At 41.9% G+C, this 21,634-nt stretch overlaps 1 protein-coding gene across 1 annotated transcript in view; it reads right to left on the reverse strand. All coding sequences in view use genetic code 11, as the record gives it.

Annotated features, from left to right (window-relative positions):
• Positions 1 to 8,154: 8,154 nt before the first annotated feature.
• The window catches only part of EGR_01072 (DNA polymerase alpha catalytic subunit), a gene marked incomplete at both ends in the record, with an annotated part of 37,240 nt that continues 23,760 nt past the window's right edge, over positions 8,155 to 21,634 (reverse strand). The window contains 11 exons of the mRNA XM_024490321.1: positions 8,155 to 8,265; positions 8,850 to 9,004; positions 11,504 to 11,939; positions 13,169 to 13,341; positions 13,402 to 13,876; positions 14,725 to 15,192; positions 16,982 to 17,365; positions 17,594 to 17,727; positions 18,343 to 18,613; positions 19,745 to 20,092; positions 21,177 to 21,508. Of these exons, the coding sequence (XP_024355140.1) occupies positions 8,155 to 8,265; positions 8,850 to 9,004; positions 11,504 to 11,939; positions 13,169 to 13,341; positions 13,402 to 13,876; positions 14,725 to 15,192; positions 16,982 to 17,365; positions 17,594 to 17,727; positions 18,343 to 18,613; positions 19,745 to 20,092; positions 21,177 to 21,508 (3,287 nt within the window). The remainder of the gene's footprint in view (positions 8,266 to 8,849; positions 9,005 to 11,503; positions 11,940 to 13,168; positions 13,342 to 13,401; positions 13,877 to 14,724; positions 15,193 to 16,981; positions 17,366 to 17,593; positions 17,728 to 18,342; positions 18,614 to 19,744; positions 20,093 to 21,176; positions 21,509 to 21,634) is intronic.

The raw sequence follows: 21,634 nt of genomic DNA on the forward strand, positions 1-21,634 counted from the left end.
CCTAGCGAATGAAGCACTTTGATAAGCCATAAAGTTGGTCACATTTGTTTTTCCTGATTCTGTTTACCTCTGTCACGTGTGTGTGTGTCCTTCTTGTAGGTGTTGCTTGCTTTATTTGCGCTGAAACCCACATGTGCCTTTTTTAAATTGTCCTTGCACGGATTTGCGTCCTAATTTGGTGCCCAATTGTCTATTTTTACGATTGCCTTGCTTTCCTGTGTAACGTTTATCACTCATTTTGGTAATTCCAATATTTGCTTCTGGTAATACGCTTGGTGCTTTACTCGTCTCTTGCCCTCGGTAAATAGCGCTTATCAATTAAAGTGGAGTTTTGTGTTAAATTTGGATCACTCCGTTTCAGTGGAAATTACGTCATTGTTTTGTTGTGCTTCCATTAATACACACTTCCTTTGGGAAGAAGTCAACTGTCACTTATTTGTTTTTAATGCAGACAGGTGGCGGTCTCTCTGCCTTAGTTTCACATTGTTAATCGGAAATTGGCGTAAGATTCCTCACTTTTATTCATTAATAACGCTATAATGGGAAATTCCGCTTATGGTATATGCTATTAGGGTCATTCTATGTTTTGTCTTACTAATCTATATTACAAGATGAGGCATTGTTTAATAGTTTTCCCATTTGCTTTCGTTTCACAGGGCAGGTACTTTTGTTAACAAAGTTTTAGACGAAATTTCCACCTGTATTTGATGTACATAATAAGAATGCATAGTTGAAGTAGTGAAGTTAATGTGTATTTTTAGAAATGGTGAGAATGTTTCTTTTGGTATACATTGTGTTCCACCTTTTTAAATTGACGTTTTGATGGAATGCCATGCTATAAGGGCGAATCTTTCATTTTGAGTGGTATTCATCATAATGATTGGCGTCCCTGGTATTCCTTTATTATTTTTTAGGGTTAGCCATAATCCGCAGACATGGCAAAACAGATTGACACATCGCTCTGATGACTCCTAATTTAAAACCGCTCTCTTATTTGGATGATTTGTTTACTTCGGCAAGGCCTAAAATCAACTTGTACTTATATAAAGTAGTATATTTAACTTAGCTATTCTTTTGTGTGCATTTTCTTTACCTTTCTTAAGAGATTCATGTAAATGCATGCTTTCGACCTGTAACAAGACTATTGGGCACAACTTTAATCGCCGAATTGCTCTCTGTGGTCATTTGCGATGTGAATGCCTTTCACACTTTACACAGCACTTTCCTTTAATTATAAATTTATGTAAACTGGACTATACTGGTTTTTGTGATAGAATCAAAGCCTATTTTACCAACTAATCCTGCTGCCAAAATTTTTGAGTGATTTCGTCTTTTCACTTTTGTATGTGTGTAGCATCTGTTGACTTGGCTGTTTGAGTTGGAGACATTTACCTTGACGTTTAAGTGTCCGCTCAAACACTAAGTAATTGGTGGTTTATGTTTTGAGAGCTAAGGAATGCATGATTTTGGAAATTAAGGAACTTTTTTAAGACACTCCTATTATTTTTTGGATATTTTATGTACCGCCGGAGTTTTAGTTCGAAAAATACCATATGCAGAGGCGGATTTAAGCACCGACTTTTTTCATTGATAGGATTCAGCAACTACATTTCGGAATCAAAATGGCTTTTTTTATATTCCTACTAGGCCATAGACATTAGTATTGATCATTCTACCTGGAAGCCCATTGATGACTGAAGAATTGTCTGTTTGTCTGTGCTAAACAACTGTAATGCAAGATCCATCTCAGAACTCATAGTAAATCCAATAGAGCAGGCGCGCTTAAACTGTTAACATGTGGACCACTAATTTGTGGGTACCGAATTCATTTAAATACTACTAATGTATATTCCTAACAGTTTATATGAAGTTTGAAATATTCGTGAATCCTTTAATTCACTCAATAAAGAAAAGTTTACCGTCTTGTTCATCGTTAAACTCATAGACTGAGGTAGAAGAGTGCAAGGTTTCAGTTAAAAACAAGCTCGAGGTTTTCGCCAGCCTGTCACGTAGCTTAATTGAGGAAGGTTAACTTGACATTGCCACAAATACACTCAAACTCCACATCAACAATTGAGCATCTCTGTTAGGCCCTTTCTCAAAAATCGGCATGTTTTTTTTAACAAAGTTACATAAAGTGTCAACGGTGCATATTTTTTAAAGCTTTCGTCAAAGTGAATCCCTCACTGCTTTAACTAGGTTCTTTAACTCCCTTTTGTCTACGCGAATGTTAATTTATGGCAGTTTTCATTTATTAGTTTATGACACTCTTAAGTTACAATTAGGGTACGACGTAGAGGCTCAACCTATGTTCCGTTAAATTATGTTTTCTGCTTCTAGGGCAGATTTTGGAGTCGCATTTATTTATGAATAGTTATGAGCCACGGGGAATTGTGAGCAAGAGCGATTCCCATGAATTAGGTTGTCATACATCAGCTGCCTCATAGAAATCGTTCATATAGTATCCGCTTACGGCGTAACCAGTCAAGATTAGTTGCTAGTTTTGCTGTGAAATTTGACAGGAGTTTATTTTCAAGGAAAGAGAAACAGCTGTGGTAATTTGATGCCGCACGAATCTGAACGGAGTGTAAGGCGGTCCATCTGACACAGTGTAGGCCGAGTTGCTCTTGACTTTATGTGGCATGAGCCTGGAAGGCCAAGGGAAAAACATCCCATTATCTTTTTTACTGTCTTATGTCACCTTTAATCCAGCGTAGTAAATCAGGTTTCTTTTGGCTATTCCTTTCTACCATAGCCGTTCTGCACCTTGCCAGACGCAAGTGGAGGTCGCTGCGCGCCGGTCTGTGATGTGGCGCTGTCAGCTGCAAATTTCGTCACGATCACCACCACCGCTTCAAAGGGTAGTGGAAGGGCGCATCATTCAGTGACGCCCCTGCTGGCTACCATCAGTGGTCGACCCATGGGCAGCCTATTATGCATCTGGCGATTGCCTTTCTTCCCGGATCCCGCCACCGCCAAGAGGGTCAAGTTCGCCATGGATGCGGAGGGCGGGCGCGAGGCAGATTGGGCGGTAACCTCCTCACCCCTTCTCTACGCCGAAGTGAAGATGGAGAATGCGTGTATTTCTATGGGGCAGAAAAAGGTTTGTTGTTGTGAATTTTCTTCCTCTTTTGTGTTTTCAATCAGCTGCTCCCTAAGATTGTGTGTATTCTCATTTTCGTTCGAGGTCATGTTCAATGGTATTGCTTCATTCAGTAAGTAGTGACCAGGTGTTTGTGGGATGTAGGTAAGCATTTCTTATTCTGCTAACTATATCCTGATTTCATTTGGAGGTTCATCAACCTCTCAGTGTGCTGTGAATAAAATTAAATTTGCTTTAAATGAGCCATTTCACTTTCTGTGGTCCTTAGTTTAACTTTGAAAATGGAATAAATTCGGTAGTAATTAACATACGCGAAGAGCATGTTGACAAAGTTGCAATGTCGACCTATCCAGTTATCAAGTACTATTTTGCACTCATTACTTCATCCGAAAAAAATTTCTATCTAATATATGTCGCGATTAATGTAAAACTAATATTATTGTCACTTACTTACCGTCTTTTAATAATTACCTCTGTACCTATCGCGTCTTTGTGGGTAGTTCAACTACCATGACGACACTTTTTTGTTACTGGACGGTCAGTCTGTAATCAGTTTATTCTCAAGTGTGGTTGAAGCCGCTGCTTCTAAACTGCAATGCTCCCGGTCATCTGTTTTGCTTTGCCCAATTAAATACGATCACGTTTCTGGATTTTTGGGAACTCATGTATCCATTAGCTGTATTTTTTCTTTTTTATTTTATTTTTATTGTAGACTCGGTTTAAAACCATTCTATAGTTCATTTAAAGTTTTACAACACGATGTTTGGTGTATGGAATGGTAGATGAATCTGTTTAAATTAGTTGCATACTCTTTAATGACTTTGGGAAGGCCTTCATTTTTTGCGTTGGAGGTGGTGTCTCATACGCTTATCGCTCTCATAAGTACTAAGGCAGCCACGTGATATTGAAAATGCTCTTTGGGTCATGTATCAAATTGTTTTCTTCCCCTCTGCGCTTGTTCGTTTACAGTGAATTCTCAGTTTTTCACCTTCACTTTAGCTGGGGTCCATGAGTTTCACACGCAGATGGACGGAGTTTCCGCCTTTTATTATATCACGTCTCTTATAGCGGTTATTGTGGCGGGTTGCAAATTACGCTATGATAGTATGAAGTTAACCATATGAATTATGAATTAAGCAAAGCATAACTTTATTAGGGATAAGTGTTTTGGATTTATGGTGTATGAAATGCCTTAAACCCGTGCTTTAAACATCGTAGGTTTCTTGAATGGTTTCGATCTCTGTATTTGACGGATTGTATTTTTGCCGTATATTGGTTCTGGTTTTGAAGATACTAACGACCTGTTTTGGGGGTTATGTTGATATCCCAGTTTTTGTAGGTTATGCTTTGTGGCTAAAATCTTCCTGGAACTACATGTTTTTGGGCACACTCAGTGGTCGTTTCGAATTCTCTGAAAGATGTTGGCCCTACGGCCTACAATGCGTTATGCGCCTGTCAGATTATGCGGCATAGTTTAAAGTGTCCAAGCTTCTATTTGATATACCAGTGGAGTTAATATTGCCTGATGTGTAAATGGGTTTGAAATCATTTTTCGCAAATTAGACATTTATTGACCAATATTACTAAATTGTACGATTCGACTTAGTAGAATGTAACCACTGGTAGGCGTCTGAACCAAAAACTTCTTTCTGTCTGGAGTTCCACGGTAGTGATGTACTGGCCGCTGAAAAGCTTGCATTTAACTTTTTACAGTTTTTATGAAGAAGCAGTGTTTCCGCATTTCGAACTTAAAAAAATACTACAACTTGAACATCGTTTGTGCTGTTTCGATAGTGCATTGGGCGCAAGATCAGTCATCTTAAGCTTTAGCCCCCAAATTACTGCTGAAGTGGGTATTTTTTTGTCTAAACGAAGCACAGAAAACGGTGTGTCCCAAGTGTAATGAAAAAGTTTCATCCCTTACCGCCGCAATTAAGCTAAATCTCTACCCTAATCCTGTTATTTCATCGGACTACATTCAAACATGGCGCATCTGCATTGAGTTCAAGTACTGTGGTAAATAATAGTGGCTTGACCTACCGATAACCAATACAGTGGTTTCCAGCTGGACAAATGGCTGCATGAGTAGTAGTAGTGCAGGTTATGTCCTGACCACATTGTAGCCTGGGCAATCACGATCGAAGCGGTCAGAGAACGGCACGCGTTTCCGTCACTGCGAGTTCCTGCGTTGGACACACAGGCGGCCAACAGAGGAGGGCGGTCTCTTTACCTTTTTGGCGACCACCGAGCAGCCGGTGAGTCCCACCACACGTTCCGTGTGCCACCTCTCCGTGTGGCTCGTTCCACTACCTATCTCCGCTCCCTTCACCTCTGTCGCCATCAGTGGCCCACAGCCAGTGCTGGGCCTGCAACGCTTCGCGGCGGTACCTTTGCCACCCGGCGAGATTCCAGCCTGCATCGCCGTCCACCCCAGCTCCCATCGCGGCCTCATTGCTCTTGGCACTATGGAGGGTTCTGTCGACGCCTTCATGTAGGTGACTTTGAGACATTGATTTGATTAACCAGGGTCCACACTTTCTTGTATTAGATTCACTATTGTACCCTTGAACTCTAGGTATTTAGATTTTGGAGCCTAAAGTAGACTCTTGCAGGGTATAAAAGATTAGTAATATGTTTTTTCATGTTTCTCTTTCGTCTTATCACCTCTTGATTTGTATTTAACTGTAACGACTGACTTTATGTGTCGAATTCTTGCCTTTACTTGGGTGATCTTGTTGGGTAACGCTTTCACTGTTTTGGAAATATTATTGTCCCCTAATCTCTGTGGCCTTTACATCCCAAAAATCACCGTTTACAGCCACTGGACCGGACTCGTTGTCCAGCTCCTGTTCTTAAAATTCTACACGGCAAGGTATAAACTAGACGTGTAAAAGGCAGGGAAGACTCATCATTGTTTCTTTATGTGTTACAAAATTCAACTACATTCCTTTTGGGGTGAAGCATAATTTTGTCGACTAAAAAATCTAGCTAGAATTGATAGTCATTTAAGCACACCTATACGTGTTACATTTGAAATAAATCAACTTCCCTTTTTCTGTTTTTAAATACCTGTGCGTCCTAGAAATTGGTGTTGAAAAATTCGTAGGAGTTGTATGCCCTCATTCATTTAAAAATGTGTCTATGGACATTAGTGTTTGTCTATTTCGTACAAATTGATTGCAAAATTTGTGATAATAAGAGCGCCAATTATACTCCTAGTCCTGTTTTTTTAATTTTGCGAACACATTAGTCGCTGTTCACCTCGAACTAAGTCCTTTCAAATCGCATTATTGTATCATTTGCCATTGTCATACAGGATATCTCTGCGCGATCGTAGCCTAGTGCGCGTCTACAGTATGCCAAAAGCGCATCCCATTTTTGTCACCAGCCTTACCTTCCTGCCCCCACGAGATCAGCAGCACAACGCCGCCTCCGGTACCAACAATACCGAGCAGCACCGCCAACTGCCGCTGCATTACGAGCTGGTGAGCTCGAGTGCGGACAGGGTTATTCGCTGGCATCGCGGTCCCTCTCTGCAGCACATTGCTCTTACTGCGGCCCGACGCTCCTCCTGTTCCACTGTTGCCGCCTCTTTCCTCTTCCTTCTCGTGATGGCGTTGCCCCTTCTCCTTCCCTCCCTTCATGCCCTTCTGGAGACGCTCTCTATACTTCTCTAGATTCAAAGAAACAATCACAGTCGTAAAAATCCGTCTGTCTTTCCATCCGTTTCATCTTGCTCCCTTATTACCCATATGGGATAAAGTGAGACGAAGCGTGTCAACTTGTCCGATTTGGGTTTTTAATTCCTTATTCTTCCTTTCCTCCCAGTTAGCATCGGTCCCGCGTATTTTGTACCTCCTCCACATAAACCATTGATTTTGTTGATATCTCCTTTCTCCCCCACCCGCCTCTTTGATTTGTGAACGGTGAACAGTCACCACCAACTGGCTGTTGGTGGTGACTGTTTCCTTAAATAGAACATGTAATGCCTATTTTTAACACAATGTTCTTTTTCTAATAAGACTTGTTTGTGCTATCCTTACAGACATCATAAGGTGCAAGTCTGTTTTACAAGTGCTCCTTGCTGGGGGGATTCGCCACATACTCGGCGCTTCCATGATGAGTGAATCTCATTTTTCGATTCGGTCAGTGTTAATGCTGTGATCATTTTTTTATGCCTCGGATCGTGGGTTGTTGAAACTTTTCCACGGTATTTGGGGGTCAGAGATAAAATACTTTTTTAACAAACTGGAAAATGTCCCAACTGCGTTCCTAACGCGTCAATGTGGCTGATGCATTCTTAGCTTGGATAGTGTCATCAAACTGAGCTTGGGATTAAGGAAAAATTGGATGGCAGCACTGGTTTTAGCGTATCAGATTGAAATAATGAGGGATTTCGTGTGTTCGTTCGGGACTTTACCTAGATCTTGTACATGATGCTTAAAAAGCAAGTTTTAAAAAGGGAAATACCGAATTGGAGGTTTCCTGGGCTGGAATTGTCTTAATTGGTGTTACCGATTCTCGTGAAATTGCAAGACCGTTGAAATGCGTCTTAAGGGTAAAACAAGGGCTCCATCTGGCGAAACAAAATTTCCTTCCACTAAACTCCGTAGTTATTAGTAAAGGGTCATTATATAAGGCTAAAGAGTACACTGGTGAAGTTTGTTGCATTGAATGTACAAAGATCTACAAATAGTGATTAAATGATTGCGGTTTGGCACCTTTTATTGCTAGCTAGCGGTATTACATTTGGAAATTAACGCAACCTTCTACACTGAAAATAAGTGAAGGAGATTTTTAATACTTCCCTTCAGAAAGACGTATGCTTATTCAGGTGATGCAACAATTGGAACATACTTTAACTCCACGGGATCACAATTGACAAACACCGCATGAGCAGAATGCTACCCCACGTCACAACGTTATTTGGGATCAAATTTGTGTAGCTCACATGCCTCCCTGATTCCATATAAGATAACGGACGTACGCCAATAACTTTACAATTATGCCCCTGATCTGTTTTGCGCCAATATTCTTCTCGAAGATACCATCTAGTGAATTTTGTTTTCCTCGCGGCAAAATGCAGCGACCTGGGCCCTGATACCAGTATTACGCTCCGAGGAACTGTTAATGGTTTTTGCAATTTCATGATAAGTCAACATCTGCTTGTGGCCACTCAGAGTGGAGATTCTACTTTAACGTCAAAAGCTGATCCAGACTACAGTAAATGGCTTAGAAACGCTAGAGATAAGATCTTCGTAACTCAAAGGCTGCAACTGAATTGGTAATTCCTTTCAACCACCCAAACGCTAAAAGATAAATTGAAATCATTACCCAAACCTCCAGGGAGTTTACTGTTCAGAACTACACCATCAAGAGCATTTGCGACCCCAAAAGCAAGTATATCTACCATATAGCAGAAAATGCCTAGTTCAATCGCAAGTTCGTCCACGATTATAGCTGCCACGCTGGTAGTGCAGAACCATGTTCAGGTTACCAATGCAATAAGGCTGCACTTTTATTATAAGGCCACCACAGAAACCGCATTTAATCGAGTCCTCGTGAATGAATCGAATGTAAACATTACCCGAAAGTCATCCCTTTCAGTCAACAAAGGGTATTCGCACACACTTAAAAAAAATACACCTTTGTAAAAGTGAACATTTCAATGAAAGTTGGAGCCACATAAAATGGGAGGTAGGGAAGGAGAGAGAAGGCCGTGAGAAGTCCCTTAAGGCTAGCCGACCGCCGTAGTCACGGCTGCAGTAGTGGGCTGAGTGGAGCGTAAGCCAACGAAAATCTGGCCCAAATCTACCATGGCGAAGGCGGACTGCGCCAAGTAACGACGCACCTGTCGCAGACCCGACTCCAGGGTGTCTCTTATGGCCGACGGCAAGGCAACTGCAAGAGAAGATCAAGTGGATTTAATTTTGAATAATTAAAGCTGTAATTTACTTTAGTGTTCCGACCTGACGGACTTCAATCCATTTTTGATGCTGAGCAACCCCATTTAGGCTTTCTTGTTAGGTCTTCTTTGTGCTATGATTTATAGCAACGAAGTTTTTTGATCATACTTCTCATTTCATGAGATTTAAAATTGCAATTAAATGTTCAAATGTACATAGTATTCTTAAAGAACCGTTTAAATTGGGTGTTAACTAATCCTAATCAAAATAAGCACTTATCCAAAATATATGCTTAAAGGGCAAAAAATAGAATTAAATCAACTACTACGATCTGGAAGTAAGCAAAACGGGTCATTACCCGCAAGATCCACTGGATTTAAAAAGATAGGCATACGTCTTAACCACCTTGAGGACAAGTCTGACCAGAAAGCACCCTTGTTTAAGTGACGTCAATTCGAGTAGCGCTATCCCACAATTATGTATCCTCATTGAAGGATTTCGCCTTATGGTGTGATTGGTATCACCATCAACTGAACTCATTATTTTAATGTACGGCAATTGAAACAAGGAAATTGGTGAATGTATTTTAATAAAGGGTTCTCTTAGAGATTGTGGCAGCCAGTGGCATCAACAGCAAGAAGGCGGAATATCATCGCAAAGTGATAATGCTGTGACTGATAGTGCCTATTTACACCTATTAGTTCAAACCAAATTGACAGCATGCTTTCAACACGTATCACGTTGCACCGGCCAAGATATCGTGAAGCAGGATCAACCAAAAGTCGCCGATATTTTTGTCTAAAATATACATGGTGGAAACGACCAACACCATCTCCATACATTAAGTCTTCTGGGAAAAAGTCAACGATAAGTGCGAGATTACTTAAAGGCGAAGTCAAATGAATTGCCTAAAATGAACTGATTTGGTTATTACACATGAACTTTCCAAGCCGTTAATCAGAATACGCACCCCGCGGTTAAAACCGATGCTGACGCCCTTTTTGGGTCAAAAAGTTGTTCAAATGGCTTATTACGGTGTAACTGTCGTGAGGCTGCCTGAAAGTTGTTTAGCAGCATAAAGTGATATTTTGCAAGGTAAGACACAACTAACCTCTGTTTACATAACATCTTCCCAGGGAAGTAGCAGTGCATAATATACCTATTTAGAGAAGCTCTACACATGTAAAAAATTAATGCAATGTGCAAAGCTATCCTATCTGTGATAGCTATCAAGTAACATTTTGTAGTAACGACATAGGTCCATGTACATAGATTTTTTAAAAAATCCGTTTCTCAGTCATTTGAGCTATAGTACCCACCAAGGTAAAACTAGTAAAAACGCTATCATTTCGATCGGAATTAAATGAAGTGGGTTTTAGCAAAAACCTTAAGACTGACACTACTAGCGGTACGTGTAAAGCCTCTATTTTTTATCTGAGTTCAGCAGTGCAAATATACGAGGCGTTTTCTATCACCCCATGATAACTGGCTGCACCAAACCGTTTAACAATATATTAAGTATTAAAAAAAACAAAAGTTGTAGGCTGTTCTTGATTTGGGAAAAGCAATTCCACTTTCAGTTTTTGGACAGCAGCTGATTTAGGTAAAGAAAATTAGTGACAGTTGATGGGATATAAGAACAGTATAACATTTGACCTGTGGTGGTCGACTTTCTACTGAGGCCCTAGTGGCAAACATGCTAACTGATGGGAAAATTCATTATATTGAATCGCACATTATCCAGTAAGATCCACGAATAGCACATAAAAGGTGTAATTTGCCATATCTGGAGGTGACTACGAAAGCATACAAACTCGTTTCAAAGCTGGTTTACGGGAGGAGCAAAAGACCAACAAACTATAAAATTCAAAAATGATCAATATTTGGCAAATAAATATTTGAGGGCCATATACTCTTCGTAACGTACCGATTCGTGGATAGACAATTCACATTAACAGCAAATTTTTGAAGTGAGCATGCGAAAACATGGACAACTTGTAAGGTTCAAGGACAAGGATGAACAGAGTTGTCAATAACCAGATACATCTCTACACAACCCACTTAGCGTAAATGGGAAAGAATGGAATGAAACACATAGAGCTCGAGAGAAAAGCTATGAGCTAGGTTGGTCAAAGTTTTTAATAACTGTATGGATTTCTGCACAGACGTTACAGCTTCTAATTCACTCATTAGTCTACATCTGTCAACTTGCTACATCGAAATAAGGGAAAGCACATTATAGCCCAGAAAAACTACACCACATAGAGTCATCCTTTAATATGGATGGTCGAAGTTGTGATTATCTAGTAATACCTCTGCACCAATATAATGGTTCGTAATTCACTCAACAATCCACGTCTATGGTAGACGCAGTCAGCAGGAATGAATAAAGCTGCCATTGGATATATGAATTACTATCCTAATATGGTGGCTTAAAGTTCATCTATAAACACATCCAGTACAAATTAAAGTCCAAACGAGAAATTATGCTTACAGGGCGCATTTTGGTCGAGACTTTTCTTTAGTTTCTGGGAATTCTCCTTACCATCTTCATATGGTATTGACAACTTTGGTGACAAGAGCGACTCTGGGGGCAGGAGGAGGTGGCGGTAGAAGAGGAGTTGGCGGTAAAGTTGCATCTCGGAGTGTAGGGGACGCAGGAGACTTTGGCCAGTCCCACAGAGTGGACATAACGGCTGTTGTTGCTGCTGCGCACCGAATGCCCAGAGGCCTTCGCTGACGGAGGTAGAAGTGGCAGTGCTGGGAGGACAGGAGGCGGTGCGAGTGGCGAGGGCGCAGGTAGGATCCTCACACACTAACACACCCACTTCGTAGGCTACGATGTGAGCTCGCGCCTGCAGCACCAATTGGTTCACCGCCGCGGCGGCGTGCCTCGCGCTTCCCAAGAGGTCTTCGCCACACTCGGGACACTTTACACGGAAACGGGAGGGCAAACAAACGGAGATAATAGGTCAAAACAAACCAACTGTTCTTTTAAGGAAACTAACTTCCCGTGCACTAAAATACTTTCAGAAGTATTAAGTATGGAAGCTTTTCACTCCGGAAATTCTGGCGGCGCAGAGCTCCGCTCAAGTCAACCGTGATAGAGTCGCGCAAATTAATCTTTGCTCGGTGGGAATACAAATATAACTTGCATAAATTAATCCAAAACTACAATCAAAAGGCGACTTCCTGAATGGCGTCATTAAATTCATTGACTAAGTTGTCCTGCATGAGACAGTATTCACAGATTAGCATTACGTAAGTGTACAGTTAACGAGTAGGAAAGTAATTTAATGATTGCATGGGTGTGTTTTGCAAATCCAATGACTTATCACCATTTTCCGTTGTTTGGTGTAAATGTGCAAAACTTTACAAAATCCGCATCTGAAATTAAAGAATCCGGAGCTTTAGCTATGCCAAGAAATTCAGTTCCTCAGTCTGGTTGGAAAAACTGAAGACAAATCTGTATTTTTGAAAAAAATGATGTAGGACCAAGGTCCACAAGGAAGGTATACCCTGCGTGAATAAAGCGCATATTTTGGTCGAAATGTGACGGCATAGGCTATTTGTAATTTGACTTACTAAATAACTTATTCAGACATGTACCCTGCATTAATACGTATTCATCAGAGCATAGGTGATGACTTGGGTTGTACAAGCATGTTGTTAATGCGCGGGAATGGACTAGACACATGCAAACGCAGACAACTTCAACGACTGGAGATCACTTTTCCAGTATGACTTTACGCTTCCAGATTAGATGATGACTATTTGTAAAATCACAAGTTTAAAAGAGAATAAGACGGGAAACTCACTTATGCATGATTTATTGGCTAAAATTCAAATGACTCTTGTTTGGAAGAAGAATTTACGGTAGCTGCATTTACAACAATAATTCCGAAAATAGCAATCGCGACTCATCAGGAGAAGGCTTGAGGTGGAAATTCACAGTCACTTGTTTGTGTACATAATTGCGTAATTAGGGATTTTCAATAACAAATTTCAAAACAATAAAAACTCGAAATGAGGCCGCAATAAGCCCTTACAAAAGCACGCTTACAACAGTAAACATTTGTAGAATTTTAGGAAGGAGTACCCAACCATCTACCGAAACGGAGCCCGGTGTCAATCCAAATAACTACCATCGGCAACTTACCACCCACATGGCAAGACCGGATTGTGTGAACGGGGAGGTGCGAATGAGTGCCTTTCCGGGGCACTGCTTCCCCTCATGATAAGCAAGACAGGCTAGGACCAGAGGGTCCACGTCAATCAGGGAGTTGATAGAGAACATTGACCCATTGTCGTTAGTCTGTACGTACACAAAAACTCAATGGATTAATGTGTGAGTGAATCTAGACAGTGATAATGGTGAGGAGGTAGAGAGACATGCCTCTTCATCGCCAGCGAAAGCGGCAGCGGTGGCTGCCATTGAGCGTCGATAGGAGGCAGAGTCGAGACCCAGGCAGTCAGCAATGTGCGCTGGTGAGGTGCCCTCAATAGGCGCGACGAGGCGAGAAACCACAGGGTGAATCTGGCTTGCCAGATAGTAGTGTACATCGATTGTAAGTCGCTCCTCCTGATTCTTATGCTTCACCCTCGACGTACGGTCGCCATCACCACTACTGGTTTCGGGGGGCCTCATGCCAGTGGAGAGCTCGGTAGGAGAGTAGGCCCTCTGCACAGACGATCTGGAAGTGCCGTCATTGCAAATTATGTATTCCACTGTATCGCCGGCACGGAATCGGTGACCACCACCGCCTCCTGTGCCTCTGGAAACCGTCTGCTGATTGAATCTCAGGGCAACTTGCACATGTGGCTGGGATTTGGCGTCAGGGTAATCCTCGGGATTCTTGGTCAACATCTGGTGGGGTGAAGAAAGTAAAAACTTTGAGTTAAAGCCGAGATATACAACGACAAAAGCAGAGACAATAAAATATGATTGTTTTGGGGGTACAGAACAAACCGCATACGCCTGCATAACCGCATGACTGTAAGCCCGTAATCTAATTAAAAGGCAGTTTATATCTTTAAATGATTCAGTAACTGTGACAATACTAAGACCTAACCAATGATCCTCAATCCTTCGCTAGATGAGGATTACAAGTACAATTCAGTTTAATAGTAAACAGAAATAACAAAACAACGCTCAATTAAAATAAGTCTTTTGATAACCAAGGTATTCTCTAGCTACTTCCATACAAGCGCGATTAATCCACGACAAAGCAGTTTATTCACAAGTATTAAACTTCAACTGTCGGAAAATATGAATTTTAGGATGCACTTAGTGTAAATAAGCCGGCAGCGAAATTAAACAGACCACAAACGGTAGTTACCTTGTCTTGATTAAGATAGATTTGCTTCATTAGAGAGCTTGATTTCAAATTTCGCCAAGTAACCTCCCACAGTCATTCAAATCCATAATCCATTTTAAAGTCGGGATAATCGAACCAAGACACTTCAAGCATATCGAAAACAATACCAAACACAATTTGAGCAGTTCAAAATGTAAGCAACTTAACCAGACCGTAAAACTTGCAAGATATCTATTTGCTGTTCAATTGCGATGATTACCAAAGAAACAGTAGCTAATTTCCTAGAGCTCCTCCAGTAAATACTAATCTTGTGGCACAAAAACAACTGCTGTGTTCCCAGCTCAACCAGTACATAAATAGGAGGTTCACACCAAGCGAATGAACAGCGCGCGCTTACTTTGGTAATGACAAAGTCTGTTTTGGGGAGACTACCATCGCGGACCTGTTGAGCGACAGTTCGTAAATGCTCGTGAATCTCCTCGACCGCGACTTCAGAGGTAGCGCGACCGGAGAGGAGAGTGGCGACGCAGAACTTGCCCACTTCTACAGCCAGACGACACCAGTCGCGTCGGACAATGTCAAGACCCTTCATTTCCGTCTTGGTCGGCGGTGGTGGCAGCATCTGCTGTGAGGGCTGTTGTTGGCGCAGCCGCTCAACGTACTGGAGGGGGTGGCTAACAGCCAGTGCAGCATACTTCTTCTTCGCCAACAACAGCATCGCCGCAAACACTCCATCTATGTCGAGCTCCACTAGGCGGTAACGACGATTCACTTCCTGCTTCACCTTATCCCCTATCGCCAGAGCTGAGAGCAGATCCGTAGAATTGGTATTCACCATTATTGAATCCGTGTCACCGTATATCACCTACGCCAACGACCACCACCGCATTAGCACATTTACACTGATCAATTAGTTTAATCGGTTGAATTGAAAATTCTAAGATCGAGAGTGGGCAATGAAAGTCAGTCAATTCGTAAACAAATTTGATTATCGTACATTTTTCCAACCTCTAACCGACATAATCAACAACTAACCCATACCAGCGTTTGCCGCTCTACTTCTGAGGTATTTGCACTGCGACAATCCGCCCATCTCCGATTAGAGCATTTTCTGATCTACTCTTAATAAAGCACGATGTATGAGGTCGTAGGAAGCTATATTTCAACAGCTATAGCTGTGCAATTTTATCATTGTTAATAGGGATGATACGAACAAAATTCGCATCAATGACCTCGATAAATCTATGAACGATTCAGGGTTTACAGTTTGAATTCTTTGTGACCTCGACGAATAGAATAGAACGCTTAATGTATCTCATTCATAATAGCAACTACATTAACACTTGTTATACCATCTATTTCATTATTTAAACGAATGGATAGAAGAGCAAATTAGTACTTGGGCGTTGAGCTCATACGTAATTTGGTGTTCACTAGGTACGAGACTGTTTAGTATTCTGTTTTAACAATTTCAGCATTACCGTCATTCGTATATGGATGGTCCTGCATTTATCATTCGGCTTATTTTTCAGTGGAAAGTAAATAAGATGCAAAATGCAGGGTCGCCTTACAATGTCCTGCGCTAACAGTGTTTAGCAAGAGCTTACAGTGATTACAAAGCTATACTGAGAAAAAAGAGCGGGCAAGAGAAAGTATGCTGGCAACGGAATGAAATCGCCACAAGTTGAAGCTGAATTCTTCGGTAAGGAGGTTATGTAAACCTCAAACTGGACAACAAATGATTCAGCACTAGGTAAATGAATCTTTCAGATTTGATACACAAAACTCAGTTATTGGTCGTGAAAGGGTCAAGTATACAAATATGGGGGTCTGGAGGTGTATCTCAAGCGTACTTTCCACATTTTTTTACTAAAAACCAGAAAATCTAGCATGCAAAAGCAAGGAAAATGCTTTACAATAGTGATGTGTCCCTATTCCTGTATATATCGGTTAAATACAAGTTGGTGTACTTCTGTGGACGTTGACTAAAATGAGAATAAGCAAGCTTTCACTGAACTGCGAATGAAACTCGTAACGCAGTTCTGATGTTGAAAGAGTACTTCGAAATATGTTTCTAAAGAAACTTGCAAAGTGGAACGAGCCGTCAGTAGCCTAACGATTAGTTAAATCATTGTTACGGTGGTACCCTACGCCTCTTTCTCTACAGTAAAATCGACAGAAAAGTCAAAAGTACAATTTTTTTTCAAATTAAAACGTTTTAAACTGTGATGGTTACTTACTCCATTGATTGATGCTAATCATGCATTCTTTCTAGACAGATAACGCACGATAAGCAGGGACGAAAATGTTATTAAACGAAACCGGTAGCATAGTAGTGTTATTAGAAAAGCAAATACCTTCATATTTTTATGAATAAAAGTAGTATTTTATAACCTGCGTTTTCTGTGTTAAGATGACCTAGCTTAAGCTATACTCAGATAGACAAAAAAGACATTCTTGTTCTTATAGGCTTTTTACTTTCCTGTTATGAAAATCAACGCAAACTCTATCTTCTTTGCCCGTAAACTTAAACCTGTGCCATGTAATACATTCCCAGAAAGATGATACTACAGGGGCAGGACTGTTCAATCAGATCCACAAAACAATTGACATAGGGGTAATTGTGGCGATTATAAGAGCAAAAAAAGACCCACCTCAAGTTTCATATTTTCAACGAGTTCCTTCGTATTGACGAGGAGAGCACGTCCCAGTCCGGTGACAAGAGCAGCGAGACCGCGTGCACAGAAACGAGAAGCGCTGAAGCCGAGGCACCCGTAGACGGAGTTAGCGGTAATCTTCAATGCCTGCTGGCGGATGTTCCATTGGGCCACCTTAGCCATATTGGCGGCGTCGGCGACAGCCGAGGCGGTAGCGATAAGCTTCTTGACTTCCTTCCGGCTCTCCACCAGTCGTCGCACCTCGGAGGGCAGAATACCCGGTGCTCGAGATGTCGGTAGATGCTGCTGCAATGACTTGGTTCCGCCCGACTGCGTTACACTGGCTATCAGCTCCGAGATGTATATGTCCTCGGTGGCCGTCTGTAGATGGGGAACAAAATGTGAAAAGCTGTAAAATTTACTCGAAAAAAAAACTGGGGCGAAATAGATGTTTCGCACTTCTGTGAGCCTATGGAGCCACTTTAGTTTCGGCCCCTTTCGAGTGGCAGTGGATGCTTCCATTTGAAACTCGTGCCACTTCCCAATTTCAGTAGATCATCTCCAGTTATACTAGAGCTAGCAATGCGGCTATGCAAGCGAGACCCTCACCGCGTTTGAATCAGTGGGATCTTTGGTTGCGAAGAAGGAGCGCTCCATCGTGGAAAAGCAGAGATTGAACTCTTGGATTATGGAGGGATAGAGTGAGTTGAAATCCAACACCAGAATGTACGTATCATAGAATCCTGAAAAGACATCAAAAATGGCCCCCTTCAGTCATTTGTCGAATGGTCAGATTGACTCATAATTTACGTGACGTGACCCTTACTCAAGGGATATTAAAGCAGCTGGATGGTGACAAAAATAAGCAAAAGAATAAAATACTTCGAACGGTGTTTTGAACAGCAGGAGTAAATTAAAAATCTAATTGTTTACGTACCCCCGATTCCTTATTGAATTATGATAACAATGAACACCTTCTTCGGGAAGCTGTAAAGTTCCCTTTAACTAAAGTACTAAAAACTGCTGGATGAAGAGATAGATGTTACTGGTAAAATCCAAAAAAGTCCCGAATAAACCATTTTAATACTTAGCATACGTACTGCATTTCAATGATTGAAGTGCTATTAATAACAGCGATTTAAAAAGCAAAAAAGAACCTTCGGGTGTCCGAAAAGTGTCGCTTCGGTACACTTCTATGTCAAATATAAATGTATTGAAACGACATAAATTAATACATCTATTCCTATTCGAGAGATTGACATCCCCCATATGGGTGAGCAACAAGGTAGTCATGCGGTTGCATATTATACGATTGTAGATCAAAATGCTCTAACAGTAGCACCAGGACGATGACCCACCGACTTTAGGGTCAAGGACGAGACCACCTGTGTAGGTGGGTTTGCGGCGCCCCTCATGCTCGGTCTCAAGCGGCTCGGCGAGGTCGTCCTTGACGCCGCGGCCACGCTCGCGGCTGGGATGGAGACGTGAGGGCGCTTCAGGTGGGAGGTAGCCCTGTTCCACGAAGGCGTGCAGTAGCAGCGCGTCGTTTCGCTCCGAACGACCACCCGCAAGCGTGCGACTTAACACGTTGCCGCAGATCGAGGTGATCTGGTGAGCCAGTGGTAAGACCTACGGGCAGCAAATAACAAACGCAGCCAACTAAATTGAAACCGAGATAATGAAAATATACTGCATGAGCGACTACTTTTGTACCACTTTAATTTGCAGAACGGACGGTACAAATAATAATGATTCTTGAACATGAAATGGGACCTACAGTAGTATAGCATATTGGAGGCATGTTGACCCCCATCTAGCTGTCGTAATTGGGTAGAAGGCGTTCAGTCTCTAAGATTACACAGTTCACATATGATGCGGGAGCAGAAAGATCGATCGACGGAAATGTACTGAGTACAACACATCCATTCAATGTATTTGCAGAACGGCTGGTATGAAAATAATGCCAATGTGTATATGGAGGTAGGTAGATTACGTAGTGCTCCATATCTAGGCCTTACATCAGAAAACCGATTGCTCGAAATCTGCTAAGAATGTAATACGACTTTGCATGCATGACAGCTGACGCGTGTAGAAAATAAAACATCTGGGAGTACACAGTCAGCATGACACGTTACCACAACGCGTCGTGGCCTGAATCTTCAGGAACATAAGCAATTAGGCAAGCTATCTTTTCCCTCATTCGCAGAATGAAGATCCAGAAAGTGGCAATCACATGCAGCGAGATTACGTGGCTGACATGAATCATACAACTGACAGGTAAATAAACTATTTCATCAATGGGATAGTTTCAGCGTTTCTACCTTAGTTCTATGTGGTTTAATCATATAGAATTTTGTGTACAATAAAACTAATCTATAAGGTGCTTGGGTTCCTAATTAGTGTTGGAAAAAGCTTACATTTAACGTGGTAAGCGCACCATCAAATAGTTGAAATAACAAAGGGAAATGACTGAAATTTCTACTTATTTGCATTGTATCAGCCACTACTATTAGTAGATTCGAAACATGAAGCCCAAAAATCTAACTAATGTTGAGGGCCTCGCAACAATATATTGTATCCAAACTCTAATCAGATTTTCATATAATATTCGACTCAATGACGTGAAAAGATACCAACTGAATGAATGGCTTTACACTTAGCGGAGAATACAAACCCGCGAAGCATAGAAACAAATCGCGGTACAGCCTATTAAGACGGTAAGAACCCATTTTGTATTAGCGAGATTATAGTTACACCCACCTGCAACTGGTGCGCCAGTCGGAGAACGAGAAGAGCATCCGAGAGGCAAAAATCGGCGAGCTCTTTGACGCCAGTGGCTGAGAGGAAGAGGCAGCTCAGATCAGCCGAGTCGACCTCCAAGTCAATGCCAGAGATGAGTGCTTCGTCGACACCACCAGCCGAGGCGGTGGCGGAGGCGAGTTGGCGAGCTATAAGGGCAGGAATTTGGCGTCGTGATTTCGTGTCCTCTCCCAGGATCTGAAAAGCCAATTCGCTGAGGTTGTAGGTGCGCGAGCGCACCAGCTCGCGAGCCGAGATTCGCGTGTCGCATATCAGCCGTCCGGGAAGAGCGTGGCGCATGAACCAAGACTGGCGTGGGGAGGAGAAACAAATCCATTACATCCAGATGTCAACTTCATAGCAGTTGTGTCGCAGACCGTTTTAAACAGCCGGCGATTTCGACCCCGCAGCGGGAAAAATGAAATCGTGGCACACGTGAATAAAAAATCCTTATCTACTGAGAACGACAATCGAGTGCGTCGTAGATACCACGTTAACGTCTCCTCGTTAACATTTCCCGCCTCATGAGAAAAGACAACAGCCAATTCCACTTGATAAAAAAGGCGTAACTCACTTAGTATCTAGTAGAAACTATTACTTACAAGTTGGGATCTGATTATTCAACATGTTAAAGATTATATATGAAAACACGAGACGGTTAAAAGGAGCCTTAAATTGTATTTTTCATGATAGTAGTAGAAATATTCCCGTTAAAATTAGTGTAGCCGACTTACCAGATTGAATAAGTACATACTTAAAGGCTAATCCTAATACCTTCTTAGAGGCAAATAAGTCCAAAAAATCTAAAGAATCACCCTACTATACAAAGGGAAACAAACACTGGTGAAATTTCCGCCACTTAAAAAGTGCAGCTGACCAGAACTTCAGAAAAGCCGGTTTTAACAACCAAAGAATTTACTAGATAGCACACTTGACTTGAGTACCCACATTATGCAGACCTGGGTCCCAGCAAGTACGAAATGGAGCTCTGTATACCTTATTTCGCTTAATTTGAGGGTCTGGATTTTAAGACATTCACAATAACATATTGAAGCCTTAGATTATTATTATCACCGAGCTACAAATTCCTTATCACTCTTTGGCCATTCGTCCTGAATGTTACAGAAAATCGGTTTTGATACGTAGCATTAATGGTACTATCAACGAGCCTTCTAAAATCATAACTGATAAAATTTTTCGCATGAAAACAGTAGGTTCCATTAAACGCTCAATTTATCGACGAAATTCCTATCTCGAAGCAGATAATACTAGGTGTAGTACTAAGAAACACTCTGAAATCGAGACCGTTGAATACGGCTTCGAAACCTTTCAACACTAGGACAACAAAAGTGAAACAAAATCGGACTCTGGAAATTGAAAGATGGTGCCACACCCTGTTGAAGTTAACAACAAAGTGTTGTGAGCGTCGGAGACGGCCGATGCGATGCCAGTGGGCGACCTTGTGGGAAACGAGGCGATGCACCAGGAGATCAAGTTGATTACCCCAGAGGTCATGGCCCACGAGAAGGTCGGGGTCGAGGCGATGGATGCGCGTCAGTAAGCGACCGAGGAGAGCCCGCTCGTTGGGCTCCATGTCGATACCGTAGGGTGCGTCGCTGTCGTCACCGCTCCCACTGCTAGAGGGTGGCTGATACTGCCGACCCCAACTGGGAAGGCGCTTAGAGAGGTCGTAAGGCAGCACTGAGTCCCTCGGTGGTGCAAGTACTAGAAGTAGATAAAGCATTTACAACAACAAAAGTAGTAGTCTGTGATGACGATTTAGTACCACTGATGGTGAACTATCAATCTGAAAGATAGCGCGAAAGTCGGCGCAAAGAGTAGGATTGTTAC

This window comes from Echinococcus granulosus, assembly GCF_000524195.1.
Source record: "Echinococcus granulosus chromosome Unknown EG_S00004, whole genome shotgun sequence".
Lineage (NCBI taxonomy): Eukaryota > Metazoa > Platyhelminthes > Cestoda > Cyclophyllidea > Taeniidae > Echinococcus > Echinococcus granulosus.